The following is a 24,204-nucleotide window of genomic DNA, read 5'->3' on the forward strand; positions in this document are numbered from 1 at the left end:
ATCCCAACTTTGGTTGTTGCCTTAGACTTAATCAGTATTCCTCACCATGGGGTTTGAACTATCTATGTGAGAATAACATGTTAGAGTTGTAGTGGAGAAAGTTTATTTAAAATGCAGATTTTTTTTGCTCCATTGTAGCTACTGAATCCATTTTTGAGGGCTTCCAGAGAGGTATTTATAGTAAGTTTCTGAGGGGAACCCTGTGGCCGCTGACATATGAGAGCAATGTAAACTACGGGAACAGATGCATATGAAAATACTAAGTTGCAGCAAGTTGTGATTATATCACCTGGAATTTGCATCTTATGTGGATCATACGAAGTCACGATATATCCTGAGTAATGGCAAGGCAGTGTCACCTCAGGATAAACACAGGCATAAAGACGCCCCCTCTCCCCCATAAACCGGACTCATATAGGCCAGATCCTTAACCCTTTATGTTAAAAACAAAAGACAAAATAAGCCCATATCCCTAATAGTGAAAAGTTTGATTTCTATCCTTAAGAATTATGCACTAAATTGCTAGGCAATATTTGACAAATTTCACCCATACAATACTCAAGCAGAGCAAATCCTTTTAAATTCAAACAGTAAAGCTATTTGCTGTTTTTCTGAAACTAAGAGTTCCTTTTAGTAGCAGACTTGGTAGGAAAGTAGTTTCAAATGTAAAACCAGCTTGAGTCAGCTGAGAATTGTGAGTTTCAAAATTTTGAAAGACTTTGGGAGATAATTCCCCTTTTTGAACAGTTTATAATTGACTAAGTGCAGAACACAAAAAAAATTTATAAAAAAAGTGAAAAACAGAAGGATGACAGCCGTCAGTTTGGTACAGAGGATTACCAAGTGAGCAATAACAGGAAAACTTCCTGGGGCTCAAGGAGTCAGATTTTTGGCTACTGAGGCATTGTATTAAAACACTGATGCAATCTATAAGGAAGACAGATTCTAGTATTACAATGTCAACTACTTTTTGAGTGCTTCCTATGTACTCAAAAAGTACATATAAAACGTAATACAGTACACACAAACCCCAAGAAATAAGTATTAACCCTATTTATCAGTTAAGAACAATCAGGCTCTTAACCATTACACTCTTATTGTCTTTGCTTTCTTAAACGTCCAAACTTTGTGATACAGGGATTAAAATATGCAGAGTTTTTACAGTGAGAGACTGCACATAAAAGAATTTTTGCAAACTAATCAGCTGGCAGAAAGTGCCATTATCCTTTGCATAAGAGACTGCTGATATAAAGCCACCCATCTCACTCACTTAAATAAATTGCACATACCTCAGGTGCTTTGGCATAGAATATTTTCCACAGATTAAATTCTAGCTCAGAGGCCTCATGAATTTATAAAAAAGAAAGAAAAAAATCATCACACTAGGGAGAACTGAAAGTGGGAAAAAGAAACCACAGGCATCTAGACTTTGATTCAAGTGGGCAGTGCATTCCACACTAGGCCATGGCCACAAATCTCTGCTTTGGCCAAGTCTGATGGAGTTATTTCAGTGCCTTTTTCATTTCACAGTTATTTACACTTCAGCCATATTTGTAGTATGGCTGCAAATATTGATAAGCTAGTTTGGGGGCGGGGGTTTGGCCACCATTTTATGACACTTGACAAGTTTTGAAGAAATCATTTTAAACTGAGTTTAATAGCTAGCATGGGAACTAAAAGGCACATGTTTTCGGTTGATTAAACAAAATATAAAAACAGTATATTTTAAAAGGCAAAGTTTTTCCCAAGAAGCACATGTTGTCATAAGATTTATGACACTGTAGGCATAAGAGTAATGTCTTACAGAGAGAATAGACTAATGGACATGGGGAGAGGGTGAGCTGTGTGGAAAGAGTAACATGGAGACTTAACATCACCATGTGTAAAATAGAGAGCCAAGGGGAATTTGCTGTGAGGCTCAGGAAACTCAAACAGGGGCTCTGTATCAACCTAGGGGCTGCGATGGGGCTGGAGATGGGAGGGAGGATCAAAAGGGAGGGGATATATGTGTACCTACGGCTGATTCACGTTGAGGTTTGACAGAAAACAACACAATTCTGTAAAGCAATTATCCTTCAATAAAAAATTTTTTAAAAAGTAATGTCTTAGAGAATATTGATTGCACATAGGAAATAAGCATAGCATTTTAGCTATGCAAAAATGCATGGAGAAGAAAGTTATTTGAAATAGAAAGTACAGAATAAAATTTCAAATAGAATATTTGGAAGATAAGAAACACAAATATTAGGGAAAAAAGATGAAAAATGTGAGAAAATATGGGAACGAGCAGATTATTTCAGGGAATATAAAACTAGTAGATTCTAGAAGAGAGAGGCGGGGAAACGAAGGTAGGAAATTACCCTACAAGGTTTTAAGTAATTTCCCAGAACTGAAAGACATGGGTTTCTAGGTTTAAAAGGCCTAATACTTGCCAAGCAATAAGAAAAAAAAAGACTAATGCATAGAAATTGCAAAATTTTAGAGTACTAGGATAAAGACTAGATCTTAAATGTTTCTGAAAAGAAAATTGGTCACATTCAAAGAATCCAGAATCAGAATGACATGTGACAGCAACTCCAGAAGTTAAAAAGCAATGGAACAATACTTTTCAAGGGTTCATGTTATCCTACAATCTGTGTTTAGCTAAACAGTATCAGAGTAAAGCACGGACATTCTCAGACACATCAGACCCAAAAATGTCTTCGTTATATAACCTCTCTTGAAGGTGTGTTTCTCAAAAAATGCCAGGAAGCAAGGGAGTAGACAGGGAAGCCATGGATATAGGAATTATCCTCAACACAGGAGAGAGACAAAAGATGATGGTGAGGGGTCCCAGGAGATGTTGCCATGAACAAACACATGTAACAAATAGGTGCCTCGAATATTTGACCATTTGGAGAAATAATCTAGACAGAACGGATTTAATTAACAGAAGAAACACCTAAAATAATTGAAAATGGGAGAGGGTGTGCTAAGATGTAATAGGAGGCCCCGAGCTCTCCTCCCCCCACAGACACATTGAGTGTACATCTGCACTCAGAGCAGTCCCGTCTGAAAGACCCAGAAAGGAGCGGAGCGTCCCCTCCGCACTGGGGAAATGAGAGAATACCCGTATCGAGATGGGTGGCAAGGGCTGGACACACTGCCATAAATCCCACCCCTGACACAGCACCATGTAATCAAGCGGGAGCTCCCAGCTTCTTCCTGAGGAGCCAAGGGTTTATAACCCACATCTAACATCTCGACTTTTAAGACTCTCACCTGAGGGATGGGTCCCCTAAGCACCTGGCTCTGAAAGCCAGCAGGGCTTGTGTTTATGAAAACCATAAGGATATAGCAAATAAGCCGTTCTTACAAGTGCATGAGCAGTCACGATGGCTATGCCTCTAGTGGAGAGCAAAAGGGCAAAATCTCCTATTTTTCTGCCAGTGTTAAAAGACAGTGCCCGAGGGCCAGGATTTTTTTTTTTTTTTTTTTTAAATGACCAGGATTTTAATTTAGCACGTATCTGAGGGCTATGATCCTCCCTGGAGACCAGGGAAGCCATTGGGAAGTTTCTTCTCCCTGGAAGGAGGTTGGAACATGTTTGTGCCCGAAGTTTATAGCTTCCATCCAAAGGGATGAATCCTTGGATCACTTGACTCTGATAGCCAATGGGGCCTTGCATTCATGAGTCCCACAGGACTGTGGCAAAGAAGCAATTTTTAACTAGCTAGTCCCCCAGGGCTCAGCACAGAGCGAGCAGGCAAAAACGCCCATCTTCCAGTTTTTCCCTGAAAGAGGTTTAACTGCATACTTTAAAAGCTGACACCTGAGGGTGAGGCTTCTAGTTTTAGCACATATTTAGAGACTGGCTGTGATCCTCTCCAGAGACAGGGGAGTTGGCAGACACCTTCCCTGCCTTCTCCCTCCAGCCTGCTCCAACAATAAAAATAAATCACTAGCATTTCCCTGGAAGGCACTTGTACAAATGGCTGAGTCTCAGCTTTCACAGCTACTGCCCAAGGGATAGGTCTCCATGTTGCCTGCTCTGAGAGGCAGTTTGTGTTCACAAATACACAGGGCTAGCAAATAAAGAACCGGTTTTTAATGTACACAGAGCACACTTCCCTACCCCACCCCACGCCGCGCCCCAACTATATCCTGGGTTCAGCAGGCAAAAAACAGCTGTCTCCTAGTGTTTCCCTAGAAGGGGCTTAACTACTTAATTTCCCAACTGCTACCTACTGTTCAGCTCATAATCAGCCTGCATCTAGATGCTGACTGTGATTCTCCCCTTTGGGACACTGACGAGTTTTGGCACACCCCCAAATACTGTGAGCCACTAAAGATAAAGAAATTTGCTTGGACAATCTCAGAGGTTTGAGACACAAGTAGGAGCTCAGGTTGGGCTGATTCAAAAGGTTTATTTCCTACCTGAGACCATTCTATCATGACTGGGAGAGGTGGCTGTTTTATCTAATGTCTACAAAGCAAACACCTCATAAAGAGTTCAAAGTAATAGTCATTAACACGCCTACCAAGGTCAGGAGAACAAAGTAACAGAAAATATTTGAAAGTGCCAAACTGGAAAACACAAAGTTAAGAGTATAACACTTGACCTGAAAACTTCAGAGGAGTTCAACAGCAGCATGGACTGAGGGGAAGAAAGGGTGAGTGGGTGTGAAGATGGGGCTCTGAAATTCATCCAGTCGGAGGAGCACCTAAAAAGAGAACTTAAGGGATGTATGGGACATCACCAAATGCACCAGTGTATGCATTACATGAGTCCCAGAGGGGAGTGGGGAGAGGGAAAGAAAAGGGGCAGAAAGCTTATTTCAAAGAAATAACAGCTGAAAACTTCCCTAACCAGGGTAAAGAAACATTCAGACCCAGGAAAGCTAGAGAGTTCCAATGGAATCCAAAGAGCTCCATCCCAACATTAACAGACCTGCATTAATGATGATTACATTTTCAAAAGCTAAAAATAAGGAAAGAATCTTAAAAGCAGCAGGGGAAAAGCAACTTGTTACGTACAATGGAGGTCCCATAACAATATCAGCAGATTTTTCAGCAAAAACTTTCAGGCCAGAAGGGAGCAGCATGATACAGTCAAAAGTGCTAAATTTAAAAAAAAAAAAAAAAAATCAGCAAAGTTGGTCTTCAGAATTGAAGGGAAAATAGAGTTTCCCAGACAAATAAAGGCCAAAACTGTTCATCACCACTACATCAGCCTTACAAGAATGTTAAAGAGAGTTCTTCAAATAGAAATGGAAGGATGCTAATTAGTAACAGGGAAACATAAAAGTATAAAACTCAGTGCTAAAAGTAAATATGCAGTTACATTTAGAGTAGTCTAATGTTAAAATTGTGGGGGGTAAATCACTTATAACTCTAATGTGAGAGTTAAAAAACAAAAAAAATGCTATGATAACTATAATTGCAATAACTTATTAATGGATATACAGTGTAAAAATGTAAATTATGACATAAAAACAAAATGTGTAGGGAAGAGTATAAAAAAATAGAGCTGGTGTGTGTTTGAAGTTGTCATTAACTTAAATAGACTTTATGTAAAATAGACTTATGATATTTTATGTAAATCTCATGGTAACTACAAAGTAATAACCAGTAATAGATATATACACAAAAAGAACAGAGTCACAGCATAGCCCTACAGAAAGTCATCAGATCACAAAAGAAGAGAAGGAGAGATGGAGAAAGGAACCAAAGAATTACAAAACAAAATAGCAATGGTATGTCCATATCTAACAATAATTACCGTAAATGTAAATGGACCAAACTCTTTAATACTTCAAGATAGGTCAAATGTCAGGATGCAAGATAAGTATTAATAAATTTAAGAAAATTAGTATCATATACAGTATATTTTCTAACCAGAATGGTAAATAGAATTTGATTTAAAAGAAGGAATTGGAAAATTCACAGATATATGGAGATTAAACAACAAACATATGAATGAAAAACCAATGAGTCAAAGGAAAAAATCGAGAGCAATCAACATATATCTTGAGCCAAAGGAAAATGGAAAGACAACATAACGAAATTTATGGAGTGCCTCAAAAGCAATTCTATGGGGGAAAAAAAAGCAATTCTATGGGGGAAATTTATAGTAAATAAATTTAACAAATATCTATATTAAGAAAAAAAGATATCAGACAACCTAACTTTATACCGCAAGGAACAAGAAAGAGAACAAGCTAAGCCCAAAATCAGTAGAAGGAAGGAGATAACAAATAGCAGAGCAGACGTAAAAGAAATAGGGATCAGAAAAACAGTACAGAAGACCAGTAAAACTAAGGGCTGGCTTTTCCAGAACTAACAAACCTTTAGCTGGAGTAATGGAAAAAAAGGGAGAGCTCAAGTAAAATCAGGAAATCAGAAATGAAAGAGGAGACATTAAACTGGCGCTACAGAAATACAAGGGATTGTAGGAGATCAATGAATAATTATGAACAATTATACACCAACAGATTGAATAACCTAGAGGAAACATATAAATTCTTAGAAACATAAAACCTATCAAGACTAAAGCAGGAAAGAATAGATCATTTGAGTAGACTAATTACTAGGAAGGAGATTGAGTCAGTAACCAAAAACTTCCCAAGAAACAAGAGCCCAGGACCAGATGTTTTTACTGGTGGATTCAGTAATTAACACCAGCCTTTCTCAAACTTTTCCAATAAAGTGAAGGGGAGAGGGAAACTCCCAAATTCATTTTATGAGGCCAGCATTACCCTGTCAGATAAGGACACTACAAGAAAAGAAAATTATAATCCAATATTCTTGATGAAATATAGATGCAAAAATCCTCAACAAAATATTAGCAAATCCAAGTTCATCAATACATTAGAATGATCATAAACATGATCTAGTGGGATTCATTCCAAGAATGCAAAGATGGTTCAACATTCACAAATCAATGTGATATACCATATTAACAAAAAGAGGGATTAAAAAAACTATGATTTATATGACCTCAATAGATGCAGAAAAAGCATTTGACAAAATTCAACATTCTTTCTTGATAAAAACTCTCAACAAACTTGGTATACAGGGAAAATACCTCAAGATAATAAAGGCTTGTATGATAAGCCCACAGCTAACATCATACTTAATGATGAAATGCTGAAAGCTTTTCCTCTCTCAGGAACAAGACAAGAATCCCTATTCTCACCACTTTTATTCAACATAGCACTGGAAGTCCTGGCTAGAGCAATCAGTCAAGAGAAGGAAATAAAAAACACCCAAATTGGAAAGGAAGAAGTAAATTTTTTTTCTATTTGCAGATGATGACATGGTATTATATGTAGAAAACCCTAAACACTCAAAAAGCTGCTAGAACTAATACATTTGGTAAAGTTGTAGGATCCTGTATTAATATGTAGAAATCTGTTGGATTGTCTATATACCAAAAATTATCATAGAGAGAAATTAAGGAAACAATTTACAAACAATTTAGCCTCAAAATTTACCATAGCCTGAAAAATAATAAAATATTTAGGAATAATTTTATTTAAGTAAATGAAAGATCTGTACACTGAAAACTTTAAGACACTGGTGAAAGATATTGAAGAAGATACCAATAAAATGAAAGCTATTCCACATCCCTTATTTTATACCATACATACAAGTCAGGTCAAAATGGTTTAAAGACTTGAACACAAAACCTGAAATCATAAAACTCCTCAGAACTATTCAAATCCCTAAAGGAGGATGCTATCAAGGTTTTGCATTCATTATGTAAATGAATCTGAAAGATCCATCAGTGACCACAGGACTGGAAAAGGTTAATCCTCATCCCAGTTCCCAAGAAGGGTAGTACCAAAGAATGTGCTAACCATCAGACAGTTGCACTCATCTCCCATGCTGGTAAGGTCATGCTTAAAATCTTTCATGCTAGGCTTCAGCATTATGCAAACCAAAAACTTCCAGATGTCCAAGCTGGGTATAGACAAAGAAGAGGAATTAGAGATCACATTGCCAGCATTTGCTGGATTATAGAGAAAGCAAGGACATTCCAGGAAAAAAAACATCTATCTCTGTTTCTTCAACTAGGCTAAAGCTTTTGACCCTGTGGATCGTAACTGTGGAAAGCCCTTAGAGAGATGGGAATACCAGACCATCTTACCTGTCTCCTGAGAAACCTGTTTGCAGGTCAAGAAGCAACAGTTAGAACCCTGTGTGGAACAACTGACTGATTCAAGATCGAGAGAGGAGTACGACAGGGCTGTCTGCTGTCACCCCATTTGTTTAATCTATACGCTGACCACATTGTGAGAAATGCCAGGCTGGATGAATTACAAAAGTTGGAATCAAGATAGGCGGGAGAAACAACAACCACCTCAGATATGCAGATGATACCACTCTAATGGCAGAAAGTGAAGAGGAACTAAAGCACCTCAATGAGGGTGAAGGAGGAGGGTTGACTCAAGACTAAATATTAAAAATCTAAGATCATGGCATCTGGCCCCATTACTGCATGGCAAATAGAAGGGGAAAAGGTGGAAGTAGTAACAGATTTCCTCTTCTTGGGCTCCCAAATCACTGCAGATGGTGACTGCAGCCATGAAATCAGAAGACAATTGTTTCTTGGCAGGAAAATGATGGCAAACCTAGACAGTGTGTTGAAAAGCAGAGACATTACTCTGCTGACAAGGGTCTGTATAGTCAGGGCTATGGTCTTCCTAGTGGTCACTTATGGTTATGAGAGCTGGACCATAAAGAAGGCAGAACACCAAAGAATTAATGCCTTTGAACTGTGGTGCTGGAGAAGACTCCTAAAAGACCCTTGGACATCAAGGAGATCAAACCAGTCAATCTTAAGGGAGATCAATCTTGAATATTCACTGGAAGGACTGATGCTGAAGCTGAAGCTCTAATATTTTAGTCATCTGATGTGTACCTATGACTCATTGGAAAAGTCCCTGAAGCTGGGAAAGATCGAAGGCAGAAGGAGAAGAGGGCATCAGAGGATGAGAGGCTGGACGGCATCACTGATGCAATGAACATGAACTTGGGCAAACTTTGGGAGAGGGTGAGGGGCAGGGAGGCCTGGCATACTGCAGTCCATGGGGTTGCAAAGAATCAAACACAACTAGGTGATTGAGAGCAACAACAAGCTCCTTTATATTAGTCTTGGTAGTAATTTTTGAATCTGACACCAAAAGCAAAAGCAACAAAAGCAAAAATAAACAAGTGAAACTACATCAAACTGAAAATCTGTACAGCAAAGGGAACCATCAACAAATGAAAAGGCAACCTATGGAATGGGAGAAAATATATGCAAATCATACATCTGGTAAGTGGTTAATATCCAAAACACATAAGAAACTCACAGAACTCAACAGCAAAAAAGTCAATGACCCAACGGAAAAATGTGCAAAGGACCTGAAAAGACCCCTTTCAAAAGAAGATATACAAATAGCCAATAGGCACATGAAATAATGCTAAAGACATCACTAATCATCAGAGAAATGCAAATCAAAACCCCAGTGAGATGTTATCTGTTAGGATGTCTATTATCTAAAAGACAAGAGATAGCAAAAGCTGGTGAGGATATGGAGTAAAGGGAACCCTTGTGCACTATTGATGGGAATGTCAACCAGTACAGTCACTCTGGAGAACAGTATGGAGGTTCATCAAGAGATGAAAAATAGAAGTACCATATGATTGATTATATTCTTTGCAGCCAAAGATGGAGAAGTTCTGTACAGTGAGCAAAAACAAGACCAGGAGCTGACTGTGGCATGGATCATGAACTCCTTATTGCAAAGTTCAGACTTAAATGGAAGAAAGTAGGGAAAACTGCTAGACCATTCAGGTATGACCTAAATCAAATCACTTACAATGATACAGTGGAAGTGAGAAATAGATTCAAGGGATTATATCTGATAGACAGAATGCCTGGAGAACTATGGACAGAGGCTTGTGACATTGTACAGGAGACAGTGATCAAGACCATCCCCAAGAAAAAGAAATGCAAAAAGACAAGATGGTTGTCTGAAGAGGCCCTATCAATAACTGTGAAAAGAAGAGAAGCAGAAGGCAAAGGAGAAAAGGAAGATATGCCCATTTGAATGCAGAGTTCCAAAGAATAGCAAGGAGAGATAAGAAAGCCTTCTTCAGTGATCAATGCAAAGAAATAGAGGAAAACAGTAGAATGGGAAAGACTACAGATCGCTTCAAGAAAATTAGAGATACCAAGGGAACATTTCGTGCAAAGATGGGCTCAATAAAGGACAGAAATGTTATGGACCTGAAGGAAGCAGAAGATATTAAGAAGAGGTGGCATACAGTCATCAAGACAGTATGGTGCTGGCACAAAGACAGAAATATAGATCAATGGAACAGAATAGAAAGCCCAGAGATAAATCCACGAACCTATGGACACCTTATCTTCGACAAAGGAGGCAAGGATATACAATGGAAAAAAGACAACCTCTTTAACAAGTGGTGCTGGGAAACCTGGTCAACCACTTGTAAAAGAATGAAACTAGAACACTTTCTAACACCATACACAAAAATAAACTCCAAATGAATAAAAGATCTAAATGTAAGACCAGAAACTATAAAACTCCTAGAGGAGAACATAGGCAAAACACTCTCCGACATGAATCACAGCAGGATCCTCTATGACCCACCTCCCAGAATATTGGGAATAAAAGCAAAAATAAACAAATGGGACCTAATGAAACTTAAAAGCTTTTGCACAACAAAGGAAACTATAAGCAAGGTGAAAAGACAGCCCTCAGATTGGGAGAAAATAATAGCAAATGAAGCAACAGACAAAGGATTAATCTCAAAAATATACAAGCAACTCCTGCAGCTCAACTCCAGAAAAATAAATGACCCAATCAAAAAATGGGCCAAAGAACTAAACAGACATTTCTCCAAGGAAGACATACAGATGGCTAACAAACACATGAAAAGATGCTCAACATCACTCATTATCAGAGAAATGCAAATCAAAACCACAATGAGGTACCATTACACGCCAGTCAGGATGGCTGCTATCCAAAAGTCTACAAGCAATAAATGCTGGAGAGGGTGTGGAGAAAAGGGAACCCTCTTACACTGTTGATGGGAATGCAAACTAGTGCAGCCACTATGGAGAACAGTGTGGAGATTCCTTAAAAAACTGGAAATAGAACTGACATATGACCCAGCACTCCCACTCCTGGGCATACATACCAAGGAAACCAGATCTGAAAGAGACACGTGCACCCCAATGTTCATCGCAGCACTGTTTATAATAGCCAGGACATGGAAGCAACCTAGATGCCCATCAGCAGACGAATGGATAAGGAAGCTGTGGGACATATACACCATGGAATATTACTCAGCCATTAAAAAGAATTCATTTGAATCAGTCCTAATGAGATGGATGAAACTGGAGCCCATTATACAGATTGAAGTAAGCCAGAAAGATAAAGACCAATACAGTATACTAATGCATATGTATGGAATTTAGAAAGATGGTAACAATAACCGTATATGCAAAACAGAAAAAGAGACACAGATGTACAGAACAGACTTTTGGACTCTGTGGGAGAAGGCGAGGGTGGGATGTTTCAAGAGAACAGCATCAAAACATGTATATTATCTAGGGTGAAACAGATCACCAGCCCAGGTTAGATGCATGAGACAAGTGCTCAGGGCTGGTGCACTGGGAAGACCCAGGGGGATTGGGTGGAGAGGGAGGTGAGAGGGGGGATCGGGATGGGGAAATACATGTAAATCTATGGCTAATTCAAGTCAATGTATGAAACCACTACGATATTGTAAAGTAATTAGCCTCCAACTAATAAAAATAAAAAAAAAAAAAAAAAAAAGAAGAGGTGGCAAGAATACACAGAAGAACTATACAAAGAAAGATCTTCATGACTCAGATGACCACTCACCTAGAGCCAGACATCCGGGAATGTGAAGTCAAGTGGGCCTTAGGAAGCATCACTACAAACAAAACTAGTGGAGATGATAGAATTTCAGTTGAGCTATTTCAAATCCTAAAAATTATGGTGTTCAAGTGCTGCACTCAATATGCCAGCAAATTTGGAAAACTCAGCAGTGGCCACAAGACTGGAAAAGGCCAATTTTCATTCCAATCCTGAAGAAAGGCAATGCCAAAGAATGTTCAAACTACCCACAATTGCACTCATTTCACACGATAGCAAAGTAATGCTCAAAATTCTCCAAGCTAGGCTTCAAAAGTACACAAACCGAGAACTTCCAGATGTTCAAGATGGATTTAGAAAAGGCAGAGCAACCAGAGATCAAATTGCCAATATCCATTGGATCATTGAAAAAGCAAGAGTTCCAGAAAAACATCTACTTCTGTTTTATTGATTACTCAAAAGCCTTTGACTCTGTAGATCACAACAAACTGTAGAAAATTCTTCAAGTGATGAGAATACCAGACCACGTTACCTGCCTCCTGAGAAATCTGTATGCAGGTCAAGAAGCAACAGTTAGAACCAGACATGGAACAACAGACTGGTTCCAAATTGGGAAAGGAGCGTGTTAAGGCTGTATATTGTCACCCTGCTTATTTAACTTATATGCAGAGTACATCATGCAAAATGCTCGGCTGGATGAAGCACAAGCTGGAATCAAGATTGTTGTGATAAATATCACTAATCTCAGATACACAGGTGATACCACCCCTATGGCGGAAAGCAAAGATGTACTAAAGAGCCTCTTGATGAAAGTGAAAGAGGAGAGTGAAAAGTTGGCTTAAAACTCAACATTCAAAAAATGAAGATGATGGCATAATCACTTCATGGCAAATAGATGGGGAAACAATGGAAACAGTGAGAGACTTTATTTTTTCTGGACTTCAAAATCACTGCAGATAGTGACCGCAGCCATGCAATTAAAAGACGCTTGCTCCTTGGAAAAAAAATATTTCCAACCTAGACAGCATATTAAAAAGCAGAAACATTACTTTGCCAACAAATGTCCATCTAGTCAAAGCTTTGGTTTTTCCAGTAGTCATGTATGGACGTGAGAGCTGGACTATAAAGAAAGCTTAGTGCTGAAGAATCAATGCTTTTGAACTGTGGTGTTGGAGAAGACTCTTGAGAGTCCCTTGGACTGCAAGGAGATCCAACCAGTCCATCCTAAAGGAAATCAGTTCTGAATATTCGTTGGAAGGACTGATGCTCAAGGTGAAACTCCAATACTTTGGCTACCTGATGCGAAGAACTGACTACTTGGTAATGACCCTATCACTGGGAAAGATTGAAGGCAGGAGGGGAAGGGGATGACAGAGGATGAGATGGTTGGATGGCATCACCGACATGATAGACTTAAGTTTGAGTAGGCTCTGGGAGTTGGTGATGGATAGGGAAGCCTGGTGTGCTTCAGTCCATGGGGTCACAAAGAGTCAGACATGACTGAGAGTGATCTGAACTGAACTGAATGATGCAGTAATCTCACCACTGAGTGTATATCCAAGGAAATGAAATCATTACTTTAAAAACATGTCTGTACTCCCATGTTAACAGGAGCGTTGTTCATTCTAGCCAAGATGCTGAAACAAGTGTCCATTGATAGAAGGATGGATAAAAAAATTGTGAGATACACAGCTAACCCTTGGACAGTGTAGGGATTATAGGTGCCAAGCCCCCAGTCAGGTAAAAATCTGAGTTATTGGTATCTCTGCCTCAAAAATGAAGGAATTGATAAATGATTCACCCAAGGGAAGAAAACTCAAACAGTTTGCATAGAGTCGGGACTCAAACCCTAATTCTTTTGGTTCCACCTACTGTGACCTCTAATCAAAAAAACTTTAAAGATTTGTAAAGTGAAAATGCAAGTACTGTATTTGTTGAAAAAAATCCACATCTCAGTGGACTTTCGCAGTTCAAACTCATGTTGTTCAAGGGTGACCTGTATCTATGTACGTGTATACACACACATACACGCACACAATGGAATATCATTCAGCCTTTAAAAATAAGTAAATCCTGTCATTTGTGACAACATGAATGAACCCAGAGGGCATTATTTTATGTGAAATAAGCCATGTGAGAAAGACAAATCATGCATGGTATCACTTATATGTGGATCTTTAAAAAAAAAAATTTAGACTTATAGAAACAGTAGAGAAGTGACTGCAGAGTCTGGGGAAATAGATGTTGGTAAAAGGGTTCAAACCAGCTGTGAGATGAACAGGATATGAGGATCAAAAGTATAATGATGGTTGAAATACTGTATTGTGTAACTGAAGTTTGCCCAAAGATTATAATTTAAATGTTCTTACCAGCTATAAAAAATAGTAAATATATGAGGTAATAGATCTATTAACTAATTCAGGGTAAGCCTTTCATAATGTATATGTATATCAAATCGGCATGTTGTATACTTTAAATGTCTTACAATTTTGTCAATTATAATACCTTGAAAAAGTTGAGAAATGAACAAAATTATTGAAAATGGTTGCTTCTGGCAAGTAGAACTTAGGAATAGGAATGAACTGCTTTGTAGTATTTGAGTTTTAAAACCAAGTACATCTGCTTCTGACAAAAGTGAAAATTAAACTTGAAAGATATTTCTAAGACCTGCTTCATCAAAATGAGTATCTAAGTGGAGTACGGTCTAGGTGGCAGTCAAGCTTTGGGGCCTCACGGAGGACAGGCCAAATGAAGAACAGCCCTGGCAGAAGCCATGTCTGATCTTCCCCAGACGGTGATGGATTCAGACAGAAACCATCTTCCCAGTTGCCCATCAGGAGGCAGCATGGTGCTGCGGTGAAGGTCATGAGGTCAGGGGCCAGAAAGACTTGGGTTCACAGCTGCACTAATGTGTACCCTTAAGGTAAGTAACTTAACCGCTCTGAGCCTCGTCTATAAAAGTGAGCATAATGGAATTTGTGAGGATACTATTAAATACAGTAATTATAACCTCCTAAGTGTATAAAAGTGCCTGTGAGATTCTTAAGAGGCTTAAATGAAATGATGCATGTAAATTTAAGGTACCATGCATATAGTAAGTCATTATTAATGTTCTCTAATATTATATTTATATCCCTAAAGAATTTTTTTTAAAGGTGCTTCTATTCTTGGGGAATTTGAGAAACCCTACCATAGAACTCTCAAGGCAGAACTGTGTCCACAAACTTGTGTTTGTAAAGGGGATAAGAAGGGCATCTGTGGTTTACAGGCAAAACTGTCAGAGATGAGGAAGCGCCAACCTTCAGGATCTAGCCTGAGGCTAACCTCCAGGTCCGGTTAGGGCGGACACATCTTTCTGTCATCTTCCTGCCTTCTCTTCCTTTGCTCCTCTCTACAATGATTTTCCCCGATTTTTACCCATAACGTAGAGCTGAATGATAATTTTCACTATTTGGTAAACTTAACAAAAGCTCATAAACCTCAAGCAACCACTTTTTATATAGAAAGGCCACCCGGTAGCTCTTTGCTGGTTTGAAATGTTTTGTTAGCTGATTTGACCCCTTGTGTCATTTTGAAATATCTGGGCCCCATTCAGGTTGGGTTTCAGTCAGAGGGAAAGAAAGGAAAGGGGAAAGGGTGATCAAACCCACCAGCTCTTCAAGGACTGCAGGACTGTGGACAGGATTTCTGGATACCTGCCACATGCAGGCAGCTGCTGCCTGGGAATACAGTGGAGAAATAAAGGGCAGAGCTGCGGGGATGCTGCGAGGACGAAATAAGCCGAGGTCTGACAGAAGAGAGTGGCTCAGGGGTTGGGGGTCATTAACCAGCTGCCCAGGAGGTCCGTGAGGACAGTTCTTTTATCTCGCATTTCTGTAGGGGGACACACGCATTTCAGATCTGGGTTGCTCTCTAATACTGAAGTGTTGCTAAGTGTATCTCACACCCCCTCCCTAAATACTAAGGAATTTGAAGTGCAAAGTAATAAAAATAATCCAGTGATGTGAAAAGAAGAATTGCTCTCTTTATAGACTAGTGGAGTTCCATGCTCTTTGCTGTTGCAAACCCGAGCAATCAACTCAATTTCTTCTTTCTTTAATGAGGAAGCAATTGTTCTGCGGCTGCTCAGACCTACAGTAAAACTAAAAACAAAAAAAGCCTCATGCTCTGGTAGCTTATTTTATTCCTTTCTATAAAGCCGATGAGAAGAGATACTGAAAAGTTGATACAGACTGCAGAGACTAGAATTTCACAAAAACCTGATGAATAAGGTCATAATGGCCATTCCACATGCCTGCTTTGTTCTATCAGATTTACAGTTTACAAGAACTTGCTGCCTCTATTCCAGTTTATTTTCAATGCCAAGATTTAAGTCATATAACATAAACAACAGCCCCAAACTATCTTTGCTGTCAGTTACAGGAAACTTTGGTAGGTTTTAATCTTGGAGGCAGAACTATTCTCCAGGATCCTCCCAAGCCACAGACGACAGTAGAAGTGCTTGAGCCAGTTAAGTAAACTTGATTTATCTTAATTACCAGACAGAGTGCATTTTCCATAGGAAATTGCTGGACCACATGTATGTCTGGCACACACAGAGAATTCTTCAATTTCTTAGCCAAGCGGGGAGAGACATGGGCTTATACGAAGAGAAGAGTGAGATGCAAGGGCTCTGTCAGTGGACAGTGATTGTGTGTAAATCCACATTCCCAGCTCATCAGGAAGAGCCTGGCCCATCAATGGGTTACCAAAATGTGTGCTGAAAATAACTTGTCTGAAAAGAAATTGCAGACCACAGGCATAGATTCAAAACAAAAATGGTTTATCAGGACACACCTGCTCACTGTAAGACAGACCCAGGTTTTGGTTTTATTTTCAGTTCATTTTTATTTCCCTTTTATTCTGTGATGGTTTCAGATAGCATTAAGATTAGGTTATTTTAGATGTGGGAGAGACTTTAAGGTCAATTAGCCCACAGTTCTTGTCCCTTTAAGCAGTGGTGCAGCATTTTTTTAATCACATACTTTATCATTTCTTCTGTTCATGGAACTAAACATAATCCTAGTGGTCTTTGCAAACAAAGTAGTTGGCTACAGACAGGAAAGGCTCCTCTTAATCCTTTCTTTTAGTTCAACGAGAGGCAAACAATGAAGCTTCATGGGGAAAATCAATATTGGAGAGTGGGCCAGATGGGTACTGTTTCAGTGGACACCAGCATCTCTACATTGTCTTTGTATTTTAGGGGTGGAGGGTGGAAGAGGGGGATCCTCCAGAGAAAGAGCTAGAGTTGTGCTCCCGCTGTTCATCTCTGTTCATAGATCCTGTCACTTGACTTTGCGCTCCTGGCTTCCCGCAAGCAGCGCCTCTGCCCTCCGTACACCGGTCACCCCCACTGCGAGCAGCCGCCAGCGAGGCTGGGCCTGTCCACGCTGTGATGCTTGGGCGCTGCGCCGGGTTCCCCAGGGCCGCCCGGCAGCCCTGCGGTCCAGAGACAGCAACACCGCACGCCGGCTGAGCCGCCCAACTCTGCCAGGGGCAGGAGAGTGGCTGGTGGATCCAGCCGTAATGGCCATTCCATCAGATTTACAGTTTACAAGACATTGCTACCTGTATTCCACTTTAATGCCTAGACTGAAGTCTCTTACTGTGGGTTAGTTTTCAAGCTTCTCCAGAGTAAATAACAACCTGGCTACATCATTAAACACAGGCGGGAGAAGGTAGCATCGTCCACTGTCTTTTTGGTTCTAGAGTAGTGTGTGAACATTTAGAATTTTTAACCCCAGAGCCTCTGTAGATCTCTTTTCTCTGCCTTGATTATGCAGGTTAAATGTTTTAACACCAACCTTTACCCCACCCATGTCACTGTTTAACGATTAGCCAGTATTTATGACATGTTTTTAAAGCTCCTGTTATTTAGTCAGGACAAATGATGGAAAAGGTGACTAAAAACCAGTTCTTTACATGTGTCTCCTAGAATAGGAACAAAGCTATTGATATTCTTTCAGAAGTTATTATCTTCCAGCTTTTCAAATAGGGAATTCCAGAAGCTCATGGATGAATTTTAACAGCTATCATTCAGAGTTGGCCTATGTGAGGAATTTACTGTATATTTTGACTCAGAATTTTCCACAAGGGATGAAATGTGATTAAAGCCATTCTTTATAGCTAATAAAAACCACCTATTAACTGCATCCTGTACATACTTCCTCTTTATTTTACAGGGTGTCTCTTACTTGCATCGATCTTGGGTCATGATTGGGGCAGAGAAGATACAGTGGTAAGGAACCTTGCCTTTACCATGTAAGACAATATGAAAAAAGTTTGTAACAAAAGACCCAACAAGCCCAAATTGGGGAACTTGTAATTTTATTATGCCTGCTGCAGCCTCACTACCAGTGGTGACTTTGAGGATTGCGTGTATTTTACCTAAGTTGGGCACATGGAGGTCGCAGGGGTCCTCCTTAGAAGGCATATTGATGGTGGACAGGAGACAAGCAAGACACAGGCGACAACAGTGGGATAAAGGTGAGAGGTGGCATCTGAGTCCAAGGCAAACTCCAAGAACAAGCAGCATGAGTCCCACACCAATTATAGCTGGGAACTAGACATGAACCTCATGACTTGACAGGTCCTGTGATTCCAGACTGAAATCCAGCTCAGCCCTAAGGCACTTATCTCTTATGTCCCCATCTGACTAATTCGATCAGATGCCACTATGGTACTCATGCAAGAAATGAACAAAAAGTTCTTTGTAGTTAGATGTGTTCTACCAACTACTCAATACAAGTAGCGTTAGTATCAGGATTGATTATTCTAAATAAAGAAAAATCAGAAGGCAAGCTAAAATGAAAATCAGAGCAAGGTACTCCCCAGTTCCCATGCTTCAAGGTCTCCCCACCACTTGACCACATTCCCCGATCTGGCATCGAAAAGTGAGGGTGCTGAGTCATCAGTCATGGGCAGCTCTTTGCGATCCCGTGGACTGTGGCCCGCCAGGCTCCTCCGTCCACAGGATTCTCCAGGCAAGAATACTGGAGTGGGCTGCCACTCCCTTCTCCAGGGGATCTTCCAGACCCAGGGATTGAACCTGGGTCTCTCACATCCCAGGCAGATTCTTTACCATCTGAGCCAAGATCTGGCAATGGAAGGCCCTCCCTAACTTGGCTTCTGCTTCTCGTTGCTTCCACTTCTCTCCACGTTTCGCCCCTCACACTGGTGAAAACAGCCTGCTTTTCACCATGCACAACCACACCATGTCCGGCCCCTGTGCTGACACGCGCTCTTCTCTCTGACCTTCCTTTCTCTTGCCACAGTCACCTGACTGGCTCCTGTCTGTTCATCACGCCTCAGTCCAGGTGTCACCGTCTCCAGGAAGTTTGTCTTTCCTTTGATTCCCCAGGCTTTGTGACACGCCACCCACTTTGGGCTCCCACCGCCTCTGGTGCAGACTTCCACCTGAACTCTGGGCACTGTGTGTGCAATAATCGGCCGGCAGCGATCTGCCCCGCTGGCCTGGAGCTCCTCAAAGGCAGGCCGGGTGTTTACCCCTGTGTGTGGGCACAATACCAGGCACAGGGCTGACCACGTCACTGGCACCAGGTAAATGTTAGCTGAATGCAGACGCAAACCTTTCACAAACAAGTTCTGTTTCAAATGTCCCTGGCATAACTGTGTTCTACCTCTGCTCATGAGCTAATAGGTGCACCATGAAACCTGGGAACAGCCTGATTCAGAAACAGAACACAATGAACACTTAGAAATTGGATGCCCTTCTGTGTACTACATGGCTCACTTTTTTAAAGTGGAATAAAAAGCAAGTTCTGTAAGTCCAAGTCCACCTATTAAAAAGTCCAAATTAAATGACCTTTACTCTTTTACTGTTTCCTTAAAACGCATTATGGTAAAAAATAGGCCTTCTCCCTGTTAATCTGGCTAAGGAAGCAGAACCAAGATCATCAAGTGGGCTTCTACTGAGATACATGCTAATTTTGGCCAACCAAAATGGCAACCCACTCCAGTATTCTTGCCTGGAAAATCCCATGGATGGAGGAGCCTGGTAGGGTATAGTCAGTCCGTGGGGTCACAAAGAGTCGGACACGACTGAGTGACTTCACTTTCAATCTCTTTAAGAAAATTAACATTTACAAAATTTTCCATATTATGAGTCAAAATAGAGAACTTTAAGGGAAAAAAACCCCACACTTGTGGAAAGATGTTACTCTTGCACTATAGGACTATAGTTAATATACAGCAGAATATCTCTAATGAATTAGATGCTTCCTTTTCCCCTGAAAAGATTAGGAGTCTTCCTGCTGTCAAACAGGCTCTTCTGGTGTCACGCTAACACCCAATTCAATTCAGTCGGATGACAATGAGAGATACGAGAAGTAAAATATGACCAAAAAAAAAGCTCTGATGCTGAAGTTTCAGGTTTCACCATCGCTTATCTTTTTCAACATGGAGGATCTTCATCAGGTTATGAAATACTCATTCTTGAAAAACTCCTCAGTCTGGAAAATTGATCTGTTTGCCTGGTGTACTATAACTTAAGATGTCAGGATTTCTTTTTTGTTGTTGTTTTATACGGAAAGCAGGGACAGTTTATCAAATGGTGTTTTGGAGTCGGAGGGAAGAAAGTGATTTCCCACAGAGCGAAATTTAGTCCAGACATAAGTTTAGCACTTTGGCCTAGGCAGTACTTGGCTATATCCATTTGAGCGTCTGCTCGAGTAATACATCTGATGATTTAGCCGTATAAAACAAACACAAGACCAAAACCCGCTTCCCTACTACATTTTTAGAAATGTCTTATTTTTCTTGCAACAATAAAATAAACTGATAAATTATTACATATTTTAGATTTAAAAAGGAGTCACAAAACTATACAGCAAGATAAACAACCTGGTATCAATGTGTAATAAGGGATGCCAACAAAAGTTATTATTGAACAATTAATATATGCCCATTTAAACAAAATCTATTCTCATTGGTCTGTAATAAGAAGACCCCAAAGCAAAGGAACGCTGTGTCTGAGACTAGTCTGTAACTATTTTAAGCATCAACTCTTACAAATGTTAATCTACATTTGTCACGTGGCTTTTGTTTCCCTGCCCTCCTCTTCCGGCACGCCAGCCAACTTTACGTGCTTCCAATCTAGTTTATACCGTCCACACTCCAGTTTTCTCTGGTCTGTAGACTTTTCTTCCTCTAAACTTTGGTATTTATTTATTTAATTTTTTTTAAAACTTTGGTATTTAATATCAATGTTTGATATTAATGGCCTTCCACCTCTCCGTGTCCCCAGCTCTAATGTCAACTTACAAGACCGACTTGTCAGTTCTTGTATCCCCACCAGTCAGTTGCATATTTGCAAACCATGACTCTAGGAGTCTCTAGTGCTGTGTACAGAAAGCCAAAGAATGAAATGCAGACTAGACCCTCCCTCGGATGGAGAAGGAGGATGTCATTTCCCGCCTTTGTTATGATTTTTACACTCTTGGAATTCACCTGGAATAGCACTGGTGGCTTACCTTGTGTCTGGTTTCAGATTTTCTACTGTGGAGAAGGTTTGATTTGTTGTTTGGATGGACTTGTTCTTCCCACTGAATGATCCATTTTCTCTGGATATAACTTCATATTCTGAAAAGCAAAAAGGCCAGCAGACACTTGTCTATATGCTCTGGCAAACTGGATGTTCTTGAAGCTATCAACCTAAAAAGTCACTCTCATAAAAGTGAGCAACTGAGATTGCAGGTCTGAGACCTATTGACCATACACGTTAGCAACTTCTAGATGGAGATTATCACTTGATGGGGAAGGTCCCAAAGCATCTGGGGAGCTGCTCATGGACCATTTTGGTTTTCTCTCTACCGGAGCAGGAAAGGCTGCCTGGTAACCGTATAAAGTGATGACACTCCGGTGGTAGCACTGTATATGGGTAACCTATCATTCTGATATGTAAGTCAGATCATCTGCCATTGCTGGAAAATCCAGTGCAGTTTTGTAAGAAACAGTCTATGAGGAGTGGTGCTTCAGCAGAAGCCCATTTCCTGCTCATCAGGCTTTATAACATAGCTGGGAAATGGTCACTGATGACGTGGTACTGCTGCAAAGAACAGTTAAAACCACAGCAGCAAAAAACATTTAACCAAATAATGAACTACACTTTCCCAGAGTCTATTATTTTGAACTATAGAATTACAAGATTTTGGTACCTACTGCTTATGTAAGTTACATAAGTCTTGTACATACTGCTTATATATGCCCCCTTGATAATTATCCTTGAATTAAAACAAAATGAAACTTTGCCCTTAAAGTCTGCAGAGAGATCTGTATACACTTACCTAAAGGATAGCTTTCTATGAACTTACAGGGCTAATCAAAAGAGAAAGACTTTCAGAATAAGAGAATATAATTTACTGATTTGTTTTCCCTGCTGTCACTTGGGATTTAGTTTAATACATGTGATGAGATCACAAAGAGGATTACAAAAATCAAACAAAAAAACAGCAAACCACCACAAAAGCCCACTCAAAAACGGTGCTGTCAATATGAAGAAATACACAAATGGTGGGCTTCGGGGAAAGTGGGAAGGCTGTGAGTTATTGGGATTCAAGCTGTTAGCGCTGAGACCAAAGATAGGAGATAATACTGGAAATAAAGCTGAAATTATAGGATAACTCATGGAGACTTATAATCACCAATTTTAATTTGGGAAGGATCTTTAATGGTAAATTTAAAACATCCAAGATGGAGGACCACCTTTTCAGAATAACTTCCTATAACCATCCTTCTGAAAATTTTAAATTAGACTAGAAGGCAATGGCCAATGTGTCTGGACACAGGAGTGCAGCTTTTAAAAGACTAATGGCTGATATTTAGTATGTCTTCCGCAGACTCTCTGCTCCCAATCTATGTGTCAGCTGACTTTCTGTTCTAACAGAGCATGGACACAGAGGGAGAGGGAGCATCCGGAATTCAGATATTCAAATTATACTTTTCCCTCAGCCTTAAAGGGGCAGTTACTAGAAAAAGAAGGGAGTAATTAGCATGGAAGCAAAACAGATAGTTGTAAAAAGTGGAAACTGCATGACTTAATGGAAAGAAACATGAATTCTCTGTTAAGTTTTATACTCACAATGAATTGATAACAATGGGAATTACTATTATTACAAATAAAAAACTAGAAGTTCAAAGAGGCTAATTATAGATTCAAGTTGCATTATTTAGAACACACCCGGTCTGGGATTGAAATCTATGTCCGCATGCTCTTGACATATCACAAAATGACAACTTATGACTAACTTAACTTTAAGTTGTCCAAGGATCTAGGCTATGGCCAATCTCTATGGTGTACCTACTTCTACTTTAGTGTAGAAGGGTCATGGAGAAGCATCAGAATTTGGATGTATTTACTAGAGGTGAATACATGCCTATCAATTAGAAGAAAGATTACTGACAGAAGTCAACTAGGGAAATGAAGAATATGTTCCCTCTCTTTTGTTACCTTTCTTAATCCTTTCCTGAAAAACCATTCCTAATGATACAAGAATTAATCTATTATCTGAGCTACTGGTTTATAAAAGATTATATTTGAAATCAAGTGGCATGTAATGGAAAAAATAGATCATCAGGGCATATGGTTCAATGTTTAAACATAAACTAAGTAAATAATGACTAAATACTGACTTATTTCTATGTATAAAATATTATTATTATAGGTATGGTCCTTATCCATGAAAATTGTTATCGTAAATCCAGTATCTAGTGAAAGATCTCAACAGCTCATTAACATTTAATAATGTTAATAATAATGTTAAAACTAATTGGTTAGATAAAGTATATCCTATTTATGATACTTTGAGATTACAGATTTATGTCATTTTAAAAAGCTACATGATAAAAGGAAAATACAGAAAGGAAAATCCTGCTGTTTTCAGAAGTTAAATCATAGCTAAATGAATGTGTATTAGATTATTAGACATATTAGATTAACCAATGCCAATGTGATGTTCTGTATCTTTAAGGGAAGTGAAATTTTTATAAATCGGTTGGTCTTGTAAGAACTAAGTCTCAAGATTATTACAGGAACTCCTTATTAGCACTGCATATGGATTGAGAATTTTGAATCTTTTAATACATATAATCAACACTTAGAAATTGATTGATTTTTAGATATTGGGATGATAGTACCTACTGGCCTAATCCCAAGTAAAGAAGACTAGTCAAAACTGAGAAAGGAAATTGACAAAATATGTTTTTTTTTTCCTTTTTAAAAAAGGCCAGTTAAGCAAAGATAAGCTGCTGA

General features: G+C 39.5%; 1 protein-coding gene across 33 annotated transcripts in view; it reads right to left on the reverse strand.

Moving 5' to 3' along the window:
• The window catches only part of ABI3BP (ABI family member 3 binding protein), a 274,479-nt gene that overhangs the window by 6,418 nt on the left and 243,857 nt on the right, over nucleotides 1-24,204 (reverse strand). For all 33 annotated transcript variants that reach the window (XM_061134006.1, XM_061134020.1, XM_061134000.1 and 30 more), the window contains one exon: nucleotides 21,428-21,536. In XM_061134006.1, coding sequence (XP_060989989.1) covers nucleotides 21,428-21,536 — 109 coding nt within the window. The remainder of the gene's footprint in view (nucleotides 1-21,427; nucleotides 21,537-24,204) is intronic.

This window comes from Dama dama, chromosome 31 (genome assembly GCF_033118175.1).
Source record: "Dama dama isolate Ldn47 chromosome 31, ASM3311817v1, whole genome shotgun sequence".
Lineage (NCBI taxonomy): Eukaryota > Metazoa > Chordata > Mammalia > Artiodactyla > Cervidae > Dama > Dama dama.